The 16,534-nt window shown below is 42.0% G+C and overlaps 2 protein-coding genes across 8 annotated transcripts in view; one reads left to right on the top strand and one right to left on the bottom strand.

Annotated features, from left to right (window-relative positions):
- PIANP (PILR alpha associated neural protein) overlaps positions 1 to 16,534 on the top strand; it is a 72,345-nt gene that overhangs the window by 24,299 nt on the left and 31,512 nt on the right. For all 3 annotated transcript variants that reach the window (XM_073684875.1, XM_073684874.1, XM_073684876.1), the window contains exon 5: positions 1,062 to 1,244. In XM_073684875.1, coding sequence (XP_073540976.1) covers positions 1,062 to 1,244 — 183 coding nt within the window. The remainder of the gene's footprint in view (positions 1 to 1,061; positions 1,245 to 16,534) is intronic.
- The window catches only part of LOC141273269 (F-box/WD repeat-containing protein 9-like), a 105,317-nt gene continuing 89,066 nt past the window's right edge, over positions 284 to 16,534 (bottom strand). Inside the window, exon 16 of one of the 5 annotated variants that reach the window (XM_073684870.1) lies at positions 284 to 1,229. Coding sequence is in view for 4 of the 5 variants with exons in the window: in XM_073684867.1 (XP_073540968.1) it covers positions 1,199 to 1,229 (31 nt within the window). In the remaining variant the exon portion in view is untranslated. The remainder of the gene's footprint in view (positions 1,230 to 16,534) is intronic. The other 4 variants (XM_073684867.1, XM_073684873.1, XM_073684872.1 and 1 more) reach the window with 4 other exon arrangements.

The raw sequence follows: 16,534 nt of genomic DNA on the forward strand, positions 1-16,534 counted from the left end.
CTCTACTGTACAGGGGTGTGAAAAAGTGTTCGCCCCCTTCCTGAGTTCTTATTATTTTACATGTTTGTCACTTAAATGTTTCTGATCACAAAACAAATGTAAATATTAGACAAAGAGAACACAAGTAATCACAAAATGCAGTTTTTAAATGAAGGTCTTTATTATTAGGGGGAAAAGAAATCCAAACTTACAGGGCCCTGTGTGAAAAAGTGATTGCCCCATAAACTTAATAACTGGTTTCGTCTTTAGCAGCAACAACTGCAATCAAGCGTTTGTGATAATTGGCAATGAGTCTTTACAACGCTCTGGAGGAATTTTAGCCGCTCATCTTTGCAAAATTGTTGGAATTCAGCCATATTGGAGGGTTTCTGAGTATGAAAAGCATTTTTAAGGTCATGCCACAGCATCTCAATCGGATTAAGGTCAGGACATTGACTAGGCCACTCCAAAGTCTTAATTTTGTTTTTCTTAAGCCATTCAGAGGTGGACTTGCTGGTGTGTTTTGGATCATTGTCCTGCGGCATAACCCAAGTGCGCCTCAGCTTGAGGTCATGAACGGACATTCTCCTTCAGGATTTTTTTGTGTATATTATGAGGTTTTACAGCAGGTGAGGTGTATATTATGAGGTTCTGCAACAGCTGAGGTGTATGAGGTTTTGAAGCATCTACTCGCATCTAGTACACACTTTGCAGCTGCTGAAGAACCTCTTTTTATAGAATGGAATCAATAAATGCCAGTCAATCAGTGAGCGACATAAAAGCTAAGTCCTGTAAAACTGAGGTAGCCGACTGCTCTGATAAGCGGTGTCTGCATAGTGTATCTTCGCAGGCTACCTTCAGGCTGGTTTCAGACCTTGTTCACACCTGAGGTTTTGCACAATTCCGGCTCTATAATTTTAGCGGTTCTGTAAATTGCCTCTTACATACATGGCGTCTGCAGCGGGCGACACTCTGAGGACACAGGTGTCGCCCCCTACAGGTGATCTGCTGCCAGCCATATGACCGATATATATTGTCTCTTCGCATCACGTATACTTCACGCTTTCTCATCTTCCCCTCAGTTGTGAGCGTAAACAGAAGCGGAGACGTCACCGGAATGACCGCTGCCCGTTACCGGAGGAGGGAAGCTTACAGCCGCTCACGGACCTTTCACCCGACACCGATATTCCTGGGCTTCATCCTTTAAAGCTGGGAGACTTCAAAAGTAGCCTGGACGAGAGAGGCATCCCCTGCCGGACAAGCAAGTAAGAGAAGTGTTGTGACTGCTACTAATGCAATGTTGTGTCCCTGGTGGGCTAGTGGTAGGGTATCATGCTCCTGGTGGTCCAGTATTCTGCTTCTGATCGCTCAGTGATGAAGTCATCTGTCCTTGGTAGCCAAGTGATAAAGAATTATGTACCTGCAGGTTCTGTATTCAATTTCTTGTGGTCCGATGTTCTGTCCCTGGTGACCTAGTGGTACTGCATTACATCCCTGGTGGTCCAGGATTTCAGTGTTTACTCACTAGGGGCCTTGTGGTACAGCAACAAGTCCTTGGTAAACCAGTATTCTGTTAGTGGTTGCCCAGTGATGTAGTGCTCTGTCCATGGCGGTCCAGTATTACAGTCTTCTGTTCCTGGGGGCATAGTGCGTTTGTCTGTACCTGTTCTATGTCCCTATCCTTTACAGACCCTTTTGCTTCCTTAGACAGTCTGATTGCAAAAAGCCTCTAAGTAAAATTATGGAAAACTTACAATAATGCATCTTATAGTTTATATAGTAGTTTACACTTTCAAAACTACATTGTATTACTTACCCTGTATTATACTCCAGAGCTGCACTCACTGTGTACATACATTACATTACTGATCCCGTACCGATTCTGAATTACATCCTGTATTATACTCCAGAGCTGCACTCACTATTCTGCTGGTGCAGTCACTGTGCACATACATTACATTACTGATCCTGAGTTACATCCTGTATTATACTCCAGAGCTGCACTCACTATTCTGCTGGTGCAGTCACTATGTACATACATTACATTACTTATCCTGTACTGATCGGGAGTTACATCCTGTATTATACTCCAGAGCTGCACTCACTATTCTGCTGGTGCAGTCACTGTGTATATACATTACATTACTGATCCTGAGTTACATCCTGTATTATACTCCAGAGCATCACTCACTATTCTACTGGTGCAGTCACTGTGTACATACATTACATTACTGATCCTGTACTGATCCTGAGTTATATCCTGTATTATACTCCAGAGCTGCACTCACTATTCTGCTGGTGCAGTCACTGTGTACATACATTACATTACTGATCCTGAGTTACATCGTGTATTATACCCCAGAGCTGCATTCACTATTCTGCAGGTGCAGTCACTGTGTACATACATTACATTACTGATCCTGAGTTATATCCTGTATTATGCTCCAGAGCTGCACTCACTATTCTGCTGGTGCAGTCACTGTGTACATACATTACATTACTGATCCTGTACTGATCCTGAGTTACATCCTGTATTATACTCCAGAGCTGCACTCACTATTCTGCTGGTGCAGTCACTGTGTACATACATTACATTACTGATCCTGTACTGATCCTGAGTTACATCCTGTATTATACTCCAGAGCTGCACTCACTATTCTGCTGGTGGAGTCACTGTGTACATACATTACATTACTGATCCTGTACTGATCCTGAGTTACATCCTGTATTATACCCCAGAGCTGCACTCACTATTCTGCTGGTGCAGTCACTGTGTACATACATTACATTACTGATCCTGTGTTACCTCCTGTATTATACCCCAGAGCTGCACTCACTATTCTGCTGGTGCAGTCACTGTGTACATACATTACATTACTGATCCTGAGTTACATCCTGTATTATACTCCTGTATTATACTCCTGAGCTGCACTCACTATTCTGCTGGTGCAGTCACTGTGTACATACATTACATTACTGATCCTGAGTTACATCCTGTATTATACTCCAGAGCTGCACTCACTATTCTGCTGGTGGAGTCACTGTGTACATACATTACATTACTGATCCTGAGTTACATCCTGTATTATACTCCAAAGCTGCACTCACTATTCTGCTGGTGCAGTCACTGTGTACACACATTATATTACTGATCCTGAGTTACATCCTGTATTATACCCCAGAGCTGTACTCACTATTCTGCTAGTGCAGTCACTGTGTACATACATTACATTACTGATCCTGAGTTACATCCTGTATTATACTCCAGAGCTGCAATCACTATTCTGCTGGTGGAGTCACTGTGTACATACATTACATTACTGATCCTGAGTTACATCCTGTATTTTACTCCAGAGCTGCACTCACTGTTCTGCTGGTGCAGTCACTGTGTACATACATTACATTACTGATCCGGAGTTACATCCTGTACTATACTCCAGAGCTGCACTCACTATTCTGCTGGTGCAGTCACTGTGGACATACATTACATTACTGATCCTGTACTGATCCTGAGTTACATTCTGTATTATACTCCAGAGCTGCACTCACTATTCTGCTGGTGCAGTCACTGTGCACATACATTACATTACTGATCCTGAGTTACATCCTGTATTATACTCCAGAGCTGCACTCACTATTCTGCTGGTGCAGTCACTGTGTACATACATTACATTACTGATCCTGAGTTACATCCTGTACTATACTCCAGAGCTGCACTCACTATTCTGCTGGTGCAGTCACTGTGTACATACATTACATTACTGATCCTGAGTTACATCCTGTATTCCTGTATTATACCCCAGAGCTGTACTCACTATTCTGCTAGTGCAGTCACTGTGTACATACATTACATTACTGATCCTGAGTTACATCCTGTATTATACCCCAGAGCTGTACTCACTATTCTGCTAGTGCAGTCACTGTGTACATACATTACATTACTTACCCTGTACTGATCCTGAGTTACCTCCTGTATTATACTCCAGAGCGGCACTCACTATTCTGCTGGTGCAGTCACTGTGTACATACATTACATTACTGATCCTGAGTTACATCCTGTATTATACTCCAGAGCCGCACTCACTATTCTGCTTGTGCAGTCACTGTGTACATACATTACATTACTGATCCTGAGTTACATCCTGTATTATACTCCAGAGCCGCACTCACTATTCTGCTTGTGCAGTCACTGTGTACATACATTACATTACTGATCCTGAGTTACAGCCTATATTATACTCCAGAGCTGCACTCACTATTTTGCTGGTGCAGTCACTGTGTACATACATTACATTACTGATCCTGAGTTACATCCTGTATTATACTCCAGAGCTGCAGTCACTATTCTGCTGGTGCAGTCACTGTGTACATATATTACATTACTGATCCTGAGTTACATCCTGTATTATACTCCAGAGCTGCACTCACTATTTTGCTGGTGCAGTCACTGTGTACATACATTACATTACTGATCCTGAGTTACATCCTGTATTATACTCCAGAGCTGCACTCACTATTTTGGTGATGCAGTCACTGTGTACATACATTACATTACTGATCCTGAGTTACATCCTGTATTATACTCCAGAGCTGCACTCACTATTCTGCTGGTGTAGTCACTGTGTACATACATTACTGATCCTGTACTGATCATGAGTTACATTCTGTATTACACTCCAGAGCTGCACTCACTATTCTGCTGGTGCAGTCACTGTGCACATACATTACATTACTGATCCTGAGTTACATCCTGTACTATACTGCAGAGCTTCACTCACTATTCTACTGGTGCAGTCACTGTGTACATACATTACATTACTGATCCTGAGTTACATCCTGTATTTTACTCCAGAGCTGCACTCACTGTTCTGCTGGTGCAGTCACTGTGTACATACATTACATTACTGATCCGGAGTTACATCCTGTACTATACTCCAGAGCTGCACTCACTATTCTGCTGGTGCAGTCACTGTGGACATACATTACATTACTGATCCTGTACTGATCCTGAGTTACATTCTGTATTATACTCCAGAGCTGCACTCACTATTCTGCTGGTGCAGTCACTGTGCACATACATTACATTACTGATCCTGAGTTACATCCTGTATTATACTCCAGAGCTGCACTCACTATTCTGCTGGTGCAGTCACTGTGTACATACATTACATTACTGATCCTGAGTTACATCCTGTACTATACTCCAGAGCTGCACTCACTATTCTGCTGGTGCAGTCACTGTGTACATACATTACATTACTGATCCTGAGTTACATCCTGTATTCCTGTATTATACCCCAGAGCTGTACTCACTATTCTGCTAGTGCAGTCACTGTGTACATACATTACATTACTGATCCTGAGTTACATCCTGTATTATACCCCAGAGCTGTACTCACTATTCTGCTAGTGCAGTCACTGTGTACATACATTACATTACTTACCCTGTACTGATCCTGAGTTACCTCCTGTATTATACTCCAGAGCGGCACTCACTATTCTGCTGGTGCAGTCACTGTGTACATACATTACATTACTGATCCTGAGTTACATCCTGTATTATACTCCAGAGCCGCACTCACTATTCTGCTTGTGCAGTCACTGTGTACATACATTACATTACTGATCCTGAGTTACATCCTGTATTATACTCCAGAGCCGCACTCACTATTCTGCTTGTGCAGTCACTGTGTACATACATTACATTACTGATCCGGAGTTACAGCCTATATTATACTCCAGAGCTGCACTCACTATTTTGCTGGTGCAGTCACTGTGTACATACATTACATTACTGATCCTGAGTTACATCCTGTATTATACTCCAGAGCTGCAGTCACTATTCTGCTGGTGCAGTCACTGTGTACATATATTACATTACTGATCCTGAGTTACATCCTGTATTATACTCCAGAGCTGCACTCACTATTTTGCTGGTGCAGTCACTGTGTACATACATTACATTACTGATCCTGAGTTACATCCTGTATTATACTCCAGAGCTGCACTCACTATTTTGGTGATGCAGTCACTGTGTACATACATTACATTACTGATCCTGAGTTACATCCTGTATTATACTCCAGAGCTGCACTCACTATTCTGCTGGTGTAGTCACTGTGTACATACATTACTGATCCTGTACTGATCCTGAGTTATATCCTGTATTATACTCCAGAGCTGCACTCACTATTCTGCTGGTGGAGTCACTGTGTACATACATTACATTACTGATCCTGAGTTACATCCTGTATTATACCCCAGAGCTGTACTCACTATTCTGCTAGTGCAGTCACTGTGTACATACATTACATTACTGATCCTGAGTTACATCCTGTATTATACTCCAGAGCTGCAATCACTATTCTGCTGGTGGAGTCACTGTGTACATACATTACATTACTGATCCTGAGTTACATCCTGTATTATACTCCAGAGCTGCACTCACTATTCTGCTGGTGCAGTCACTGTGTACATACATTACATTACTGATCCGGAGTTACATCCTGTACTATACTCCAGAGCTGCACTCACTATTCTGCTGGTGCAGTCACTGTGTACATACATTACATTACTGATCCTGAGTTACATCCTGTATTCCTGTATTATACCCCAGAGCTGTACTCACTATTCTGCTAGTGCAGTCACTGTGTACATACATTACATTACTGATCCTGAGTTACATCCTGTATTATACCCCAGAGCTGTACTCACAATTCTGCTAGTGCAGTCACTGTGTACATACATTACATTACTTACCCTGTACTGATCCTGAGTTACCTCCTGTATTATACTCCAGAGCGGCACTCACTATTCTGCTTGTGCAGTCACTGTGTACATACATTACATTACTGATCCTGAGTTACATCCTGTATTATACTCCAGAGCCGCACTCACTATTCTGCTTGTGCAGTCACTGTGTACATACATTACATTACTGATCCTTAGTTACATCCTATATTATACTCCAGAGCTGCACTCACTATTTTGCTGGTGCAGTCACTGTGTACATACATTACATTACTGATCCTGAGTTACATCCTGTATTATACTCCAGAGCTGCAGTCACTATTCTGCTGGTGCAGTCACTGTGTACATACATTACATTACTGATCCTGAGTTACATCCTGTATTATACTCCAGAGCTGCACTCACTATTCTGCTGGTGTAGTCACTGTGTACATACATTACTGATCTTGTACTGATCCTGAGTTTTATCCTGTATTATACTCCAGAGCTGCACTCAATATTCTGCTGGTGGAGTCACTGTGTACATACATTACATTACTGATCCTGGGTTACATCCTGTATTATACCCCAGAGCTGCACTCACTATTCTGCTGGTGGAGTCACTGTGTACATACATTACATTACTGATCCTGAGTTACCTCCGGTATTAAACTCCAGAGCAGCACTCACTATTCTGCTGGTGGAGTCACTGTGTACATACATTACATTACTGATCCTGAGTTACATCCTGTATTATACTCCAGAGCTGCACTCACTATTCTGCTGGTGCAGTCACTGTGTACATACATTACATTACTGATCCTGAGTTACATCCTGTATTATACTCCAGAGCTGCACTCACTATTCTGCTGGTGGAGTCACTGTGTACATACATTATATTACTGATCCTGTACTGATCCTGAGTTGCATCCTGTATTATACCCCAGAGCTGCACTCACTATTCTGCTGGTGCAGTCACTGTGTACATACATTACATTACTGATCCTGTACTGATCCTGAGTTACCTCCTGTATTATACCCCAGAGCTGCACTCACTATTCTGCTGGTGCAGTCACTGTGTACACACATTACATTACTGATCCTGAGTTACATCCTGTATTATACTCCCGAGCTGCACTCACTATTCTGCTGGTGCAGTCACTTTGTACATACATTACATTACTGATCCTGAGTTACATCCTGTATTCCTGTATTATACCCCAGAGCTGTACTCACTATTCTGCAAGTGCAGTCACTGTGTACATACATTACATTACTGATCCTGAGTTACATCCTGTATTATACCCCAGAGCTGTACTCACTATTCTGCTAGTGCAGTCACTGTGTACATACATTACATTACTTACCCTGTACTGATCCTGAGTTACCTCCTGTATTATACTTCAGAGCGGCACTCACTATTCTGCTGGTGCAGTCACTGTGTACATACATTACATTACTGATCCTGAGTTACATCCTGTATTATACTCCAGAGCCGCACTCACTATTCTGCTTGTGCAGTCACTGTGTACATACATTATATTACTAATCCTGAGTTACATCCTGTATTATACTCCAGAGCCGCACTCACTATTCTGCTTGTGCAGTCACTGTGTACATACATTACATTACTGATCCTGAGTTACAGCCTATATTATACTCCAGAGCTGCACTCACTATTTTGCTGGTGCAGTCACTGTGTACATACATTACATTACTGATCCTGAGTTACATCCTGTATTATACTCCAGAGCTGCACTCACTATTCTGCTGGTGCAGTCACTGTGTACATATATTACATTACTGATCCTGAGTTACATCCTGTATTATACTCCAGAGCTGCACTCACTATTTTGCTGGTGCAGTCACTGTGTACATACATTACATTACTGATCCTGAGTTACATCCTGTATTATACTCCAGAGCTGCACTCACTATTTTGGTGATGCAGTCACTGTGTACATACATTACATTACTGATCCTGAGTTACATCCTGTATTATACTCCACAGCTGCACTCACTATTCTGCTGGTGTAGTCACTGTGTACATACATTACTGATCCTGTACTGATCCTGAGTTATATCCTGTATTATACTCCAGAGCTGCACTCACTATTCTGCTGGTGGAGTCACTGTGTACATACATTACATTACTGATCCTGAGTTACATCCTGTATTATACCCCAGAGCTGTACTCACTATTCTGCTAGTGCAGTCACTGTGTACATACATTACATTACTGATCCTGAGTTACATCCTGTATTATACTCCAGAGCTGCAATCACTATTCTGCTGGTGGAGTCACTGTGTACATACATTACATTACTGATCCTGAGTTACATCCTGTATTATACTCCAGAGCTGCACTCACTATTCTGCTGGTGCAGTCACTGTGTACATACATTACATTACTGATCCGGAGTTACATCCTGTACTATACTCCAGAGCTGCACTCACTATTCTGCTGGTGCAGTCACTGTGTACATACATTACATTACTGATCCTGTACTGATCCTGAGTTATATTCTGTATTATACTCCAGAGCTGCACTCACTATTCAGCTGGTGCAGTCACTGTGCACATACATTACATTACTGATCCTGAGTTACATCCTGTATTATACTCCAGAGCTGCACTCACTATTCTGCTGGTGCAGTCACTGTGTACATACATTACATTACTGATCCTGAGTTACATCCTGTATTATACTCCAGAGCTGCAGTCACTATTCTGCTGGTGCAGTCACTGTGTACATACATTACATTACTGATCCTGAGTTACATCCTGTATTATACTCCAGAGCTGCACTCACTATTTTGCTGGTGCAGTCACTGTGTACATACATTACATTACTGATCCTGAGTTACATCCTGTATTATACTCCAGAGCTGCACTCACTATTTTGGTGATGCAGTCACTGTGTACATACATTACATTACTGATCCTGAGTTACATCCTGTATTATACTCCAGAGCTGCACTCACTATTCTGCTGGTGTAGTCACTGTGTACATACATTACTGATCTTGTACTGATCCTGAGTTTTATCCTGTATTATACTCCAGAGCTGCACTCACTATTCTGCTGGTGGAGTCACTGTGTACAAACATTACATTACTGATCCTGGGTTACATCCTGTATTATACCCCAGAGCTGCACTCACTATTCTGCTGGTGGAGTCACTGTGTACATACATTACATTACTGATCCTGAGTTACCTCCGGTATTAAACTCCAGAGCAGCACTCACTATTTTGCTGGTGGAGTCACTGTGTACATACATTACATTACTGATCCTGAGTTACATCCTGTATTATACTCCAGAGCTGCACTCACTATTCTGCTGGTGCAGTCACTGTGTACATACATTACATTACTGATCCTGAGTTACATCCTGTATTATACTCCAGAGCTGCACTCACTATTCTGCTGGTGGAGTCACTGTGTACATACATTACATTACTGATCCTGTACTGATCCTGAGTTGCATCCTGTATTATACCCCAGAGCTGCACTCACTATTCTGCTGGTGCAGTCACTGTGTACATACATTACATTACTGATCCTGTACTGATCCTGAGTTACCTCCTGTATTATACCCCAGAGCTGCACTCACTATTCTGCTGGTACAGTCACTGTGTACATACATTACATTACTGATCCTGAGTTACACCCTGCATTATACTCCCGAGCTGCACTCACTATTCTGCTGGTGCAGTCACTGTGTACATACATTACATTACTGATCCTGAGTTACATCCTGTATTCCTGTATTATACCCCAGAGCTGTACTCACTATTCTGCTAGTGCAGTCACTGTGTACATACATTACATTACTGATCCTGAGTTACATCCTGTATTATACCCCAGAGCTGTACTCACTATTCTGCTAGTGCAGTCACTGTGTACATACATTACATTACTTACCCTGTACTGATCCTGAGTTACCTCCTGTATTATACTCAAGAGCGGCACTCACTATTCTGCTGGTGCAGTCACTGTGTACATACATTACATTACTGATCCTGAGTTACATCCTGTATTATACTCCAGAGCCGCACTCACTATTCTGCTTGTGCAGTCACTGTGTACATACATTACATTACTGATCCTGAGTTACATCCTGTATTATACTCCAGAGCCGCACTCACTATTCTGCTTGTGCAGTCACTGTGTACATACATTACATTACTGATCCTGAGTTACAGCCTATATTATACTCCAGAGCTGCACTCACTATTTTGCTGGTGCAGTCACTGTGTACATACATTACATTACTGATCCTGAGTTACATCCTGTATTATACTCCAGAGCTGCACTCACTATTCTGCTGGTGGAGTCACTGTGTACATACATTACATTACTGATCCTGTACTGATCCTGAGTTACATCCTGTATTATACCCCAGAGCTGCACTCACTATTCTGCTGGTGCAGTCACTGTGTACATACATTACATTACTGATCCTGTGTTACCTCCTGTATTATACCCCAGAGCTGCACTCACTATTCTGCTGGTGCAGTCACTGTGTACATACATTACATTACTGATCCTGAGTTACATCCTGTATTATACTCCTGTATTATACTCCTGAGCTGCACTCACTATTCTGCTGGTGCAGTCACTGTGTACATACATTACATTACTGATCCTGAGTTACATCCTGTATTATACTCCAGAGCTGCACTCACTATTCTGCTGGTGGAGTCACTGTGTACATACATTACATTACTGATCCTGAGTTACATCCTGTATTATACTCCAAAGCTGCACTCACTATTCTGCTGGTGCAGTCACTGTGTACATACATTATATTACTGATCCTGAGTTACATCCTGTATTATACCCCAGAGCTGTACTCACTATTCTGCTAGTGCAGTCACTGTGTACATACATTACATTACTGATCCTGAGTTACATCCTGTATTATACTCCAGAGCTGCAATCACTATTCTGCTGGTGGAGTCACTGTGTACATACATTACATTACTGATCCTGAGTTACATCCTGTATTTTACTCCAGAGCTGCACTCACTATTCTGCTGGTGCAGTCACTGTGTACATACATTACATTACTGATCCGGAGTTACATCCTGTACTATAATCCAGAGCTGCACTCACTATTCTGCTGGTGCAGTCACTGTGTACATACATTACATTACTGATCCTGTACTGATCCTGAGTTACATTCTGTATTATACTCCAGAGCTGCACTCACTATTCTGCTGGTGCAGTCACTGTGCACATACATTACATTACTGATCCTGAGTTACATCCTGTATTATACTCCAGAGCTGCACTCACTATTCTGCTGGTGCAGTCACTGTGTACATACATTACATTACTGATCCTGAGTTACATCCTGTACTATACTCCAGAGCTGCACTCACTATTCTGCTGGTGCAGTCACTGTGTACATACATTACATTACTGATCCTGAGTTACATCCTGTATTCCTGTATTATACCCCAGAGCTGTACTCACTATTCTGCTAGTGCAGTCACTGTGTACATACATTACATTACTGATCCTGAGTTACATCCTGTATTATACCCCAGAGCTGTACTCACTATTCTGCTAGTGCAGTCACTGTGTACATACATTACATTACTTACCCTGTACTGATCCTGAGTTACCTCCTGTATTATACTCCAGAGCGGCACTCACTATTCTGCTGGTGCAGTCACTGTGTACATACATTACATTACTGATCCTGAGTTACATCCTGTATTATACTCCAGAGCCGCACTCACTATTCTGCTTGTGCAGTCACTGTGTACATACATTACATTACTGATCCTGAGTTACATCCTGTATTATACTCCAGAGCCGCACTCACTATTCTGCTTGTGCAGTCACTGTGTACATACATTACATTACTGATCCTGAGTTACAGCCTATATTATACTCCAGAGCTGCACTCACTATTTTGCTGGTGCAGTCACTGTGTACATACATTACATTACTGATCCTGAGTTACATCCTGTATTATACTCCAGAGCTGCACTCACTATTCTGCTGGTGCAGTCACTGTGTACATATATTACATTACTGATCCTGAGTTACATCCTGTATTATACTCCAGAGCTGCACTCACTATTTTGCTGGTGCAATCACTGTGTACATACATTACATTACTGATCCTGAGTTACATCCTGTATTATACTCCAGAGCTGCACTCACTATTTTGGTGATGCAGTCACTGTGTACATACATTACATTACTGATCCTGAGTTACATCCTGTATTATACTCCAGAGCTGCACTCACTATTCTGCTGGTGTAGTCACTGTGTACATACATTACTGATCCTGTACTGATCCTGAGTTATATCCTGTATTATACTCCAGAGCTGCACTCACTATTCTGCTGGTGGAGTCACTGTGTACATACATTACATTACTGATCCTGAGTTACATCCTGTATTATACCCCAGAGCTGTACTCACTATTCTGCTAGTGCAGTCACTGTGTACATACATTACATTACTGATCCTGAGTTACATCCTGTATTATACTCCAGAGCTGCAATCACTATTCTGCTGGTGGAGTCACTGTGTACATACATTACATTACTGATCCTGAGTTACATCCTGTATTATACTCCAGAGCTGCACTCACTATTCTGCTGGTGCAGTCACTGTGTACATACATTACATTACTGATCCGGAGTTACATCCTGTACTATACTCCAGAGCTGCACTCACTATTCTGCTGGTGCAGTCACTGTGTACATACATTACATTACTGATCCTGAGTTACATCCTGTATTCCTGCATTATACCCCAGAGCTGTACTCACTATTCTGCTAGTGCAGTCACTGTGTACATACATTACATTACTGATCCTGAGTTACATCCTGTATTATACCCCAGAGCTGTACTCACAATTCTGCTAGTGCAGTCACTGTGTACATACATTACATTACTTACCCTGTACTGATCCTGAGTTACCTCCTGTATTATACTCCAGAGCGGCACTCACTATTCTGCTGGTGCAGTCACTGTGTACATACATTACATTACTGATCCTGAGTTACATCCTGTATTATACTCCAGAGCCGCACTCACTATTCTGCTTGTGCAGTCACTGTGTACATACATTACATTACTGATCCTGAGTTACATCCTGTATTATACTCCAGAGCCGCACTCACTATTCTGCTTGTGCAGTCACTGTGTACATACATTACATTACTGATCCTTAGTTACATCCTATATTATACTCCAGAGCTGCACTCACTATTTTGCTGGTGCAGTCACTGTGTACATACATTACATTACTGATCCTGAGTTACATCCTGTATTATACTCCAGAGCTGCAGTCACTATTCTGCTGGTGCAGTCACTGTGTACATACATTACATTACTGATCCTGAGTTACATCCTGTATTATACTCCAGAGCTGCACTCACTATTTTGGTGATGCAGTCACTGTGTACATACATTACATTACTGATTCTGAGTTACATCCTGTATTATACTCCAGAGCTGCACTCACTATTCTGCTGGTGTAGTCACTGTGTACATACATTACTGGTCTTGTACTGATCCTGAGTTTTATCCTGTATTATACTCCAGAGCTGCACTCAATATTCTGCTGGTGGAGTCACTGTGTACATACATTACATTACTGATCCTGGGTTACATCCTGTATTATACCCCAGAGCTGCACTCACTATTCTGCTGGTGGAGTCACTGTGTACATACATTACATTACTGATCCTGAGTTACCTCCGGTATTAAACTCCAGAGCAGCACTCACTATTCTGCTGGTGGAGTCACTGTGTACATACATTACATTACTGATCCTGAGTTACATCCTGTATTATACTCCAGAGCTGCACTCACTATTCTGCTGGTGCAGTCACTGTGTACATACATTACATTACTGATCCTGAGTTACATCCTGTATTATACTCCAGAGCTGCACTCACTATTCTGCTGGTGGAGTCACTGTGTACATACATTATATTACTGATCCTGTACTGATCCTGAGTTGCATCCTGTATTATACCCCAGAGCTGCACTCACTATTCTGCTGGTGCAGTCACTGTGTACATACATTACATTACTGATCCTGTACTGATCCTGAGTTACCTCCTGTATTATACCCCAGAGCTGCACTCACTATTCTGCTGGTGCAGTCACTGTGTACACACATTACAATACTGATCCTGAGTTACATCCTGTATTATACTCCCGAGCTGCACTCACTATTCTGCTGGTGCAGTCACTTTGTACATACATTACATTACTGATCCTGAGTTACATCCTGTATTCCTGTATTATACCCCAGAGCTGTACTCACTATTCTGCTAGTGCAGTCACTGTGTACATACATTACATTACTGATCCTGAGTTACATCCTGTATTATACCCCAGAGCTGTACTCACTATTCTGCTAGTGCAGTCACTGTGTACATACATTACATTACTTACCCTGTACTGATCCTGAGTTACCTCCTGTATTATACTCCAGAGCGGCACTCACTATTCTGCTGGTGCAGTCACTGTGTACATACATTACATTACTGATCCTGAGTTACATCCTGTATTATACTCCAGAGCCGCACTCACTATTCTGCTTGTGCAGTCACTGTGTACATACATTATATTACTAATCCTGAGTTACATCCTGTATTATACTCCAGAGCCGCACTCACTATTCTGCTTGTGCAGTCACTGTGTACATACATTACATTACTGATCCTGAGTTACAGCCTATATTATACTCCAGAGCTGCACTCACTATTTTGCTGGTGCAGTCACTGTGTACATACATTACATTACTGATCCTGAGTTACATCCTATATTATACTCCAGAGCTGCACTCACTATTCTGCTGGTGCAGTCACTGTGTACATATATTACATTACTGATCCTGAGTTACATCCTGTATTATACTCCAGAGCTGCACTCACTATTTTGCTGGTGCAGTCACTGTGTACATACATTACATTACTGATCCTGAGTTACATCCTGTATTATACTCCAGAGCTGCACTCACTATTTTGGTGATGCAGTCACTGTGTACATACATTACATTACTGATCCTGAGTTACATCCTGTATTATACTCCAGAGCTGCACTCACTATTCTGCTGGTGTAGTCACTGTGTACATACATTACTGATCCTGTACTGATCCTGAGTTATATCCTGTATTATACTCCAGAGCTGCACTCACTATTCTGCTGGTGGAGTCACTGTGTACATACATTACATTACTGATCCTGAGTTACATCCTGTATTATACCCCAGAGCTGTACTCACTATTCTGCTAGTGCAGTCACTGTGTACATACATTACATTACTGATCCTGAGTTACATCCTGTATTATACTCCAGAGCTGCAATCACTATTCTGCTGGTGGAGTCACTGTGTACATACATTACATTACTGATCCTGAGTTACATCCTGTATTATACTCCAGAGCTGCACTCACTATTCTGCTGGTGCAGTCACTGTGTACATACATTACATTACTGATCCGGAGTTACATCCTGTACTATACTCCAGAGCTGCACTCACTATTCTGCTGGTGCAGTCACTGTGTACATACATTACATTACTGATCCTGTACTGATCCTGAGTTATATTCTGTATTATACTCCAGAGCTGCACTCACTATTCAGCTGGTGCAGTCACTGTGCACATACATTACATTACTGATCCTGAGTTACATCCTGTATTATACTCCAGAGCTGCACTCACTATTCTGCTGGTGCAGTCACTGTGTACATACATTACATTACTGATCCTGAGTTACATCCTGTATTATACTCCAGAGCTGCAGTCACTATTCTGCTGGTGCAGTCAATGTGTACATA

Source organism: Phyllobates terribilis, unplaced genomic scaffold, assembly GCF_046119375.1.
Source record: "Phyllobates terribilis strain yellow unplaced genomic scaffold, ASM4611937v1 Scaffold_5__5_contigs__length_657084704, whole genome shotgun sequence".
Taxonomy (NCBI): domain Eukaryota; kingdom Metazoa; phylum Chordata; class Amphibia; order Anura; family Dendrobatidae; genus Phyllobates; species Phyllobates terribilis.